At 34.2% G+C, this 10,636-nt stretch overlaps 1 protein-coding gene across 6 annotated transcripts; it reads right to left on the bottom strand.

Annotated features, from left to right (window-relative positions):
• Positions 1–634: 634 nt before the first annotated feature.
• On the bottom strand, positions 635–10,133 carry LOC107954833 (uncharacterized). 6 transcript variants are annotated; one of them, XM_041097760.1, is made up of 12 exons: positions 9,751–10,133; positions 8,497–8,584; positions 7,863–8,406; positions 7,730–7,763; positions 6,738–7,038; positions 6,216–6,663; positions 6,080–6,128; positions 5,371–5,496; positions 3,299–3,403; positions 3,080–3,171; positions 2,833–2,986; positions 635–1,292 (listed from the first exon to the last, which is right to left on the bottom strand). In XM_041097760.1, exons 1-12 carry the CDS (start codon positions 9,886–9,888, stop codon positions 1,029–1,031), a joined length of 2,343 nt encoding a protein of 780 aa, XP_040953694.1. In that variant the 5' UTR covers positions 9,889–10,133; the 3' UTR covers positions 635–1,028. The 6 variants fall into 6 exon arrangements, with proteins under 6 accessions (XP_040953694.1, XP_040953695.1, XP_040953697.1 ...); XM_041097761.1 differs by having other exon boundaries at positions 8,497–8,545; XM_041097763.1 differs by having other exon boundaries at positions 8,497–8,598; positions 9,751–9,889.
• Between the last annotated feature and the right edge of the window lie 503 nt (positions 10,134–10,636).

Genomic DNA, 10,636 nt, shown 5'->3' with positions numbered 1-10,636 from the left:
CTCGTGAAAGAGAGTGAAGGTCACATTTTATAATCGAATTTTTTGATAGCCTAAAAGAGGTTCTGCTGAAAGAACCAACCATACATAGGGCCTGCAGCCTGCATCCCTACCGAAAAGAAGTTGATTTTCCAAACAACTTCAACTTTGGGACCAAAAATCAAAATATTGGTTTTAAAGAGATAAAAGTTGAATTAGATCACGAATTGGTATACACCTATTAAATCGAATTAAAAAGATCAACTGAATCATATTTTATAAAGTTTTAATATTTTATATCATTTTTTAAAAAAATTATGAACTTTTAATCAGACCAGTTCAACCACAAGTTCGATTCCAAAAACATTGTTCTGAACCAAAACCAAGCTGGTCCAATTTAATGACTTTATCCAAGAGTCAGTGATTCTATCTTATCAGTGTGTAGAACTAGGAAAAAATCTGAGGCAGTTGCATGTTTGCATTGCGATGCATATTTGGTTTTAGAGATTTGCACATGAATACAAAAAAGGAGCCTAAAACAAAAGACTATTTGGAAACCCTAAAATCTCCCTATCCACCACCACTAGCATATCCTAGAAAAGCATAGGGAGTGAAGTGTTTGGGAAATCCTGAGAGCAAAACAACATTATGAACACCATTTGCAAGTCAACATGTAAACTTATATTAAAAATATAAACAGGAAGATTTATGTTTCTGAACCCTACATTCGGTGTTAACCTAAAAACAGATTCTAATGTGTTTGTGTGTGTCTTTGTCTACTTCAAATATCTTGCATCTGAACTTTACCAAAGAAGTAAAATTAAAGAATAAACTAAATGAAGGCAGAGCATACACAAGAAAACTGGAGGATCCACAACATCCTTCCTTACCTAGCTAAATATATGGAAGTAATTGTCAAATAGACACTTCCTACTCTTAAGAGAACATGAAAACTGGGGTTTGAGCTCTTCTGTCACTGGCTGATTGCATAATAACTTTGGAAAATTTTCTTTGTGCCATGAAAAATAGTGTTCTGGGGGTCAAATCTCTAATCAAAGTTCCGTTTTAATCTGTGTTCGCTCACTGTCCTGTTCGATGACATCCTCTACAAGACTAGCAGAGACAATAGTTCCACCGTTATATGCATCTACTAGCAGCTTTCCTATTTTTGATCTCCATTCCGAGCTGTCGCTCTCATTTTTTCTATCATGGACAACTCTATCACAGTAATTGAGCATTGTTCCCAAGCCAGTATTCGGGACCCAACCATACTGCATTAACACCTTTGCCTCACCTTCACTCAAGTCTTCGCCAACCTGAACAAAAATTAAGACAAAAATACTTGAGTGAAACATATAACCATATCAACTGACATAGAGATGCAGTCAGTGCTGCTTCCTTACTCTTCAAATTGCACACAAGCAAAAAAAAAAAAAAAAACTGTCAAACTGACTGTCAATTTCCATATCCTGTTTAGCTACAATCTTGGAAAAGAGAACCTAGAACAAAAGGATGCCTGACATACTAGTCAATTTCCTGCAATCAAGCTTAGAAAGCTCTGTTCTAGAAAGAAAAAGAAAGCCTGTTGAAATTCTATAAAATACACAGATAAAATTATAATCACGAGTTTACAAGTAGAAGAAAGGAATATAAGCAAGGCTAACGAGATTATAGCCCAATTATCCATGAAGAGTTATTTCTAGAAAACAAATGAATTACTGTCACACAACTGAATATCTAGTCAAGCATGTGAACTAATAAAACCCAAATCAATATTTCCCTTTCTTTTCTATATTCCAAACTCATTTTTTTCTAATATAAATAAAAAAGGAATGGAGGAACATTCTCTTGGTAGCATCCAAGGCACGCAAAGCCTTAAAAGAAATCTATGATTTTTTTCACCCAATCTAAAAGAAAATGTAAACCTAAAAGAACAAAATACCTAATATTACTTTCAACATGAAAAAAGAAGATGGTGATACAACAGACAGCCTTCACAAAGAATCACAATTAGTTGTTGGTAGAATCTTAATTCTGAAAACCTCAAAAAGTGATCATATTTGTGATGATCTCAAGGTAGGAATTTCATATAGGCCTTTTCATAGTCTATTAAAATAAAAATTACGATAGGCTTCCTCCAGATCCTCTGAAAAAAAGATTCTACGCACTAGAATAGACCAAGTAACAATGAAAAGGAAACAATTCAGTCTACATGCAGATTACTGAATCAATGCTTTAGAAAATAATAAAAGAAAGCCTACTCTTCGGGTTTATGTACAATGATTAAACAAAGCCTTTCCCACATTTTCTCCTAAATTGGTGCCACCCCACCTTTTTGGACATTTGTTTTTAATATTATCCTCTCTTATATACCTAAGTATTCTCATCTCAACTACACTCCCATCTTTTGTGCATGCTGTTACTTTGCAGCCTCAGAACTCAATGCCTTCTGGCATTGAACATTTTATTGCTGTCATATAGAATTTTTCATTGAGTTTATAAGATCTTTGGCAGTCAAAAAGAACCCTAATACACTTTCTATTTCATCCAACATATTAGGATCCTATGTTGACATCTTCATCAATTTTACCATCCTTCTAATGTATAACCATGTTATTAAAACTCATAATTTTATGGTAAATCTTTATCTAAAATATAACAAAATAAGCAATCATACAATTTCTCCTTTTATAATGTTATAACTAGTCCCCTTTTCATAATTATGATAGTAAATTACAAACCGCTCTACAAAAGGAGCAAAGTTTATAAAATGAATAATCAATTTGCCAAGGTCTCCAACTATTCTGACCAAAAAAAAAATAGAAAAAATCTAAGATAAAATGAATGAATTATTACCGATAATGGTTTGTTCTCAATCAGCGTTATCCTGCCACACCTAGTAAGCTTCATGGCAGTCACCAATCTCATCACCTGCCAACCAACGGGTAAGGAATCTAACAGCTCAAAGAAGTATGTTGCATAACCATATTCTGGACGTTCAAGTACAATTCTGCAATCAAGAAAGCATAAAAATATTCATCAACCAAAATAATAAATAGGAATTGTAGACTTATAAACATAACTCATGATGCAGATTATTTACCTGTGGTGTCTTTTAAAGACAAATATAAATGATTGAAGATCCCGGCACCAACCCCATTCAACTGGCCATCTACGGAACTGCAGATAACGTGTCTGAAAGAGTAGGAAAAATAGAAAATGTTCAAAAAATTATAATTAAATGAGCATTTAACAACTGAAAATGAAAAAGTTTACTATTAAACAGAGACTCAAGATATTGATGTTGAATGAAGCTTTTTACCTGCTCCACAAGTGAGAATAGGCAAGCCAAGCAATAACTAGGTTTTGAGCCCTTAGCACATCGTATAGAAGAAAACTTTAAAAAATGGCTGCGCTGAGAGAAAAGCTGTCCCAAACATCATAGAAAAGCTAACATCAGAAGCCTTTTGGAAGGAAAAGCATTTAAAAGCCAAAGTGGTAAAGAGAAGAACTCTTGAAAACTATAGAAATTTCAGTTCATTGATAATGAACATCCCTGCTCTATTTAATTAAAATGTGGTGCATGGAGTATTGTCCTTTTCATATTCAAAGAGAAAATGTTGTCAAAGGGCACAAGGGGCAATTTTGAGGCTAGACCCTTATATTGCCTCAAGCACAAGGCACTAGTCTGGGTGAAGTGACGCGCTATATGCATGTCTTGTGTGGGTGTGTATAAAATACGCTTAAGATGTATAAGCATGATAATAAAATGCAGTTCAGTTGACCTACAAAACATGCAAGTTTCTTGGTTGGCCAATATGAATGATTTCCTTCTGGTCCTCTATCTCTGTTGTTGAATACTTAAACATTTAGAACTAGAAAGTTTGATATTATCCCCTTTCTTACTATTAAAGGAAAATCTAATGAAAATGAAGTTAAAACTAAAAGAAATCAAAGAGAACTTCAATCAGGTGGCCTTTTCTTTATAATCATCGCCTTACAAAAGTTCAGGTGCATCAAGCTTGCACCGAATCAATTGTGCCTCACCCAAAAGAGATTGAGATGTCTTTGTTGTCTAGTGCTAAGGCAGAAGGCGTAGGCGTGCCTAGAGCTCACACCTCGACAACACTAGAGAAACTATAGAAGAAATGCTTCCTAGATGCCAATTTTAGAGTTAAATGAAAACTACAAACTTCAAATTTCTTTAGAACTTAAGGTGTGCCTCTTAAACCTGAATAAACCATCGACAAAAAATAGATACATTTTCATCATATAATGTCTACATGCATACATAAATATATGAAATAACAAAATAAGTTTACAACTTCCTATCCTGGACAATTCAAACTGATCCTACCAGATCACAATTATCAGTAGTAAAGACCGAAAAAGGAATTTGAACTGCACAAATCATTTCAGACCACTAAGAGTCATTTGGTTAAGGTTTTCTTCCAAACTAAAACCAAGTTGAACTTATGCCAGGAAGTGCAAAATAAAAAGTTCCTCCACACGTCCAACTTTAATGCAGAATAAAATTCTCAAGCCTTATACCACTCAATTCATTATTAGCCATAAGCAGAAAAGAAGTGTCTTTCCATTTCAAATACAACTTAAAAGCATATTCAAATAGAATATTTCTTAGCAATGATTGGGGAAAAATACTATTAAATCTAAATTGATCAGTGAAAGTGAAAGTGATATAGACAAATAAACCGAAACTCAAAATCCAGAAAATATCAATAATACATCAACAGAGTCCCCTTGATTTATGATAACTTCACCTAAACCCTAATAAAATGCAAAATATCGATTGTAAAGATGAATTTAAACTGTGGGCGCAGACGTGTTTTTAGTTGCATCGCCTTTATCACAATTGCGGATATAATAGATGCTACTATGGTCAGTTGCGATAAACATCAACGGTAAATATCTGAAAAAGAGAGCTGAAACAACAAAAAAAGAAGCCATAATGTCACGGTGCAGCACCTATTTAAATCTACCCTATAATTTAGAAAAGAAGTAAAATATTAGTTAACATGGAATAACCTAAATAGTCTAAAAAGCCTAAATAAATGTAAAGATCACAATCAAACCCATAAAATGTAAAATAAAATCCTAAACAACTTAATCTCTTAACAAGCATATCCAGAATTCTCCATCAGAACGTCTAGCTCCATTTTAAATCAATGGAAGTTCACTTTACTTGTTGGCTTATGTTGAATAAACCAAACATTAGCACTTAGTTTTCAACTTTTTGCAAGTATCTTAAGAAATCAATCTATCAAACTCCGTTGAATAAAGCATCAAAGTGCATGGACAAAAGACAACACAAAACAGCACAAAACAAGTGTAAAAGGCAACAGAAAATGAATTTTCAATCTCATATCCTTGAACCTTTGTCATCACAGCTTCAAGCTCTGAGAAGCTATCTTCGTTGAATGATTCATCTAAGGCATCGTAATTCTCTGACTCCCCATAAAGCTTAATTTCATCAACTGACACACCTTGATCACGCAACACCTGCAACTGAAATATTTTAGAAACCAGAAGATGAAAATGCAGCCTTAGTACCTTCAAATAGGGGTAATATTGGTTTGGTTTGGTCAGATTTTTTGGAATTTTCAAACCATCCATAATTCGGCTTGGTTCTTGGTTTTTCCATTTTCATTTTCATTTTCATTTTTTGTTTTGGATTTTCAGACTTATTTTGACAATATGAGCTTTGGTTTATGGCTTTTAAATATTATTTGGCAATGTTTTAGTCTTTCTTATAAATATTTCTGAAAAACAATAATTTTCAAGTAAATAAAAAATAATCAATAACTTTTATATGGTATTTTTTTTTTGAAAAATATTTTTTATATAAAACTTTTAAGTTATTTTCACTATTTTAAATATAAAATATTTAATTTTTATATCATAAAATAAAAAATAATTATAATTAAATAAAAATCAAATTCGGTTCGATTTCGGGTAACCAAAGTTTTTTAACTTGCATTCCATAAACCGTTCAAACACCTCAGTTTGGGTTTGTTTTTACCAGCCAATTGATATTTCTACAGAAAACAACCCAGCCATAAAGAAAGTATAATAAATACAGTACCTTGAGAAGTTCAGGTGCATCTTCTTCTAATGCTGTTACAACCGAATCCCTGCAAATTTTCACAAGCAAAGATCCTGAGGGACCAATTACTGAGACCAAAAGCTAAGAGTGTAAATAAAACAATGGCAGATCCTACGTGGCAGTCTTCTTTCTACTCCTTGGACGGCTTATCATTATAGGTTTGGCAGGTTCTGAAACAAAGAGGCTAAATCCAAAGGCAGCAGGCTCACTTTGCCCCAAGCACTCAAAATTGTTGGAAAAGTTCAATTTAAAATCCTCAAATGGTGTAAGTAGCTTCATCCGATCTCGAAATAGCATATGGTCTATCCCATCAGAGATGTCCTCTTCACACTTCACTGATACCATGTTACCAAAAGTGCTCCTCTCTGGGTTTTGCAAGTTACTATAATCTAATGGTTCAACTTTCAGTTTGACCGAAGTATTCAAAGCTGAACTGCATATATTTGTACTTGCAGGAACAGAATCATCTCCATCACGCAATGTAAACTCCATTGATGTTCTCTGAGAGGGACAAACTATGTTGCTATCTCCCATTCTTTTTCCTGACCTATCAGATTCAGTCCCTACACAACAACCAGGCAATAGTTAATATTGTTACCTGTAACAGACAGCCCACGAAGAATATAAATCGATGTACCAGTGGAAGAAGTTCTTTGAAAATTAGAAGCACTTCTGTTAGGTATGTCATTATATTCAATTCCACTCAACCAGGATTTTCCATCAACATACTGAAGCTTTTCTTTGTTCCTCCAAGCAGAGTCTTCCAAACTAGATGAATTATTTGCTGAAAAACCAGAAAGATTGGCCGCATTTCTTATAGGAATATCATTAAATTGATTTTGAGATGTTAAACATTCTCCATCAATAGGCTGAAGCTCTTGTTTAATGCTCCTGGTAGAATTAGCTATAGTATCTTCTCTCAACCCCACAGGGATGCCCTGTGTACCATTAATTGACATTAAAAGTAGAAAATAGCAAAAATAAATACTTCAAAAAGGAGAAGGAAAATGCCTGAATTTGAGCATACATCACATTACTCAAACAGCAGGATCAACACATCGACCATTCCAGCTAAGAAACCAAAGTTCAGACCTCCAAATAATATCATTATCCCAGTGACCCCATAAACAGTAGAGATATGTCAACCCCCAAAAAAATACAGAAGCAACAAATCTTGCATTAAACATCTACTCGATCATTGTATAAAAGAGGTAAGGGGAATAAAGAGGAAAGTAAACAAGCAAATGATAAAAACCAAAAGTTTCCCTATAAACTGGTACTAGCCATGTATAAGAACTACCATGTAGTGAGCATGTCCAGAACTCTTTGAAGACAACAGAGGCTTTACTTCCAACATTAAAAAAACAAAAGATAATTTACCTCTAGAACAGGTTTTGCCGATTCCAGTTAGGCAAGAGAAGAGCAAGCAAGGAGAGAAAAAAACTCAGATTAAACTTTTTTTCCCATTTAATCCTTGTCTCCATAGGGTGTGGATATGTAAAACAAATAAGTAAAAGACATAAAAACTGAAAATGACATTTTTCCCGTCAACATGGTGTATAACTAGTTAACTACTACAGCATTCTTGCATGATCATACTTCCAAATTCAAAAATGGAAGACAAATTACCTTTACAGCTGGCTTTTCCAGTTCCATAAATTTCCTGGAAAGTTATAAATAAGAACAGTGGCAAATTCAAAAAGTATAACATATTAACCCAAAGTCTAACTTGGAATAAGCAATAATCACCAGCGAGAAGCACCTTTTTAGAAGCAATTTTCTTCTTTCTTTCAATACAATGTGGTCAAGTTCACCAAATGTAAAGTCACTGAGCTTTTTATCCATCATATTCACACCCGTAACACCAGTACTGGCAGAATTATTTGTATCCTCATTTGATAAACTCAACAGCATGTTATCAGCACAGTCAACTTTTTCAATAGTAGAAACATCTGAAGACAGAGGCACATCAAAATTGATCTTCTCCTGTTCAGAAGCATCAGCTTGATTACCTTTCAGGTGGTCAGATTCACTTCCTTGGCTGTTACCATTTATAGGCAAATCTACATCTTGGCAAGAAGCTATAACACCAGTAGTAGCAGAACTATTTGCATCTTCTTTTGATAAACTAGGCAGCATTTTATCAGCACAGTCAACCTTGATAACACCAGGAACATTTGACGGCACCGGATTTGGTGGCAGAAAGACACCAGCATTAATTTGCAATCCGGAAGCATCAGCATTAGCTTCAGTACCTGTCAGCTCATCTGCTTGATGTCTTTCACTGTTGACATTTATAGGCAAACCTACATCATGGAAAGAAGAGGCCAGCTGAGAATCTTGAGAAAATGCAGCAGAATCTAATGGATCTTTGTTAGTTGCAACTTCAATAGCACCAGAAGTAACTTTGTAATTAGGACTATCTTTTGCCAAATGCTGATCCACCTGATCTCGGGCAGAGCAAGGAGGGAGAGAGAGAGGGCCCTGCGCATGTCAATCTCCAATATATATAACATGGGGAAAAAAAAAATAAGAAACACGCAAACAAGAGAGTCAAAACATAAATACACAGAGCATGATAGCCTTTTTCTCTGATCAGAGATAACTAATTTAAAAGTCAGATAAATAACAATACTGATAGTTTTATTTCATTTTTCATCCAACTAATAGTCAAGTTCATTTCAACTGCTGAAGATAAAAGCTCAAGTTTACTTACACCAAGATGTTCCAAGCAAAATTCACTCTAGCTCAACAGATGTATTTCACCTCACATGATAAGCCATTAGATTAACTAAACTGAACAGCCAGAGAAAATAGAACTTTAATTAAAAAAGAAACCAGATGACCTAAGAAGTTCCAATTTCCAGTACCCTTTGGGCTTCATTTTGCTCCATACTAAGTTATGAAACAATGTCAATGGGAAAAGGCAATTATGATACAAAGGTAGATCTGTTCCCTTCTTACCAACCTACTAATAACTCAAGGGAACAAGGGAGGAGTGAGAAAATAAAGAAACAGAGAAGAAAAATAGATTACGTACGTAATTTCAGATCCTAGATCAATGGATACTAAGGAGCAATTTTAAGTTACAATCACAAACCCCATGCCCTAGGCTTTAGGGAATTGAGTAAAAAAAATATATATACCTGCAGACAATAAATAAAAGAGAACAAATATACATGCCTCTCTATGGATCCTACCCCTCTTCTTATGTTTTAACCAAAATGAACTCATGCCACTCACCTCCGAAGTTCAAGACTAATATCATAAGTAATAACAACAACATGTCTGCTCCCAGAATCTAGAAAGAATTCAAGCTTTGATGGGCATACAAGTGTGAGAACAGTAATTTTCCCAAGATAAACAATTGCTAGGAAAAAGAAAATTGTCCAATAACCCGAAAAAAACAAAATCATCTGAAACCAAATTCTTATTCACTCTGTCATTCCCATTTGTTTTCATTAACTAAGCATACATCACAATCTCCCACTGCTTCAAACTTTATCACAAATAGAAGTAACGACTAACTCAGTATTACAGTCATAATCTCTAAAATCCCATTTTCATGCAGTCAAAGATAAAGCCAATATGAACAATGCAACACAAAAACTAATAATTCAATGAAATAAAATAATAATTTAAACAATCACCAGGCAACTGGAGGTTTCGACTTGGTTTTCGAACGGGACGGTGGGAGAAAGTAACAATTTTCGCCTTGTTGATAAAGGAACATGTTCAAGCAACTCGTCAAATTCACCTTCCGGAAGGCAAAGACTTAGACAAGCCATGGATTTCTGTTTCGGTACATCAAAAATCTAAAAGAAAAAAGATGAGAAATTAACTATCGCATTAAAAGGAAAACAAAAGCTTTAATTCTTGGCTTCCATAATTTCAGGTTCTAAAAGGGAAACAAAAAAGAAATAAACAAAATGGCGGTCGAGTGTTGAAACATGAAAGTTTGATTGGCAGGGGAAGAGGGAGAGGACGGATAAAGTTGTAGTGTAAAAATAAATTTGATTTAAGGTTTAAAACATCCTATTAACATCATTATCGGAAATTAATAATTAATTAACCCCTTATACTTAGTTAATAAATCAAAAATTATTTCGTCTTCTAATCTAAAATGGCAACTAATTGAGCTTATAATACAAGACTAGCCTTAAAACATTGTAAAATAATTTTGGGGTAAATTACACCAACAATAACTCAACTTTGATGAAATTGATAAAACAGTTACTCTAATTTTAATTCAGCCACCCAACTTTTGAAAAATAAAAAATCAGCCCTTTTAACCATTTTTCGTTTCAAACTTAATGGAAAGATGACGGCCCCAATTTAAAACCCTAGCTGGGCTAGGCAGTAGAAGAAGAAGAAGAAGAAAAGAAAAAATTTCTAGAATGGTTTAGCAGCAACATAAGGTTATAGATCACAACAATGACGGTGGGGCAAGCTTCACAATGAACAGTTTTGGTGACATGAACAGTCGAGAGCTTTTCTTTGTTGTATCCGGCCAAATGCACCATCTCATAGCATTTC

The sequence above is a fragment of the Gossypium hirsutum genome, chromosome D07, assembly GCF_007990345.1.
Source record: "Gossypium hirsutum isolate 1008001.06 chromosome D07, Gossypium_hirsutum_v2.1, whole genome shotgun sequence".
Taxonomy (NCBI): Eukaryota; Viridiplantae; Streptophyta; class Magnoliopsida; order Malvales; family Malvaceae; genus Gossypium; species Gossypium hirsutum.
The sequence above is the reverse complement of the archived record's forward strand: the minus strand, read 5'-3'. Positions and strand labels throughout refer to the sequence as shown.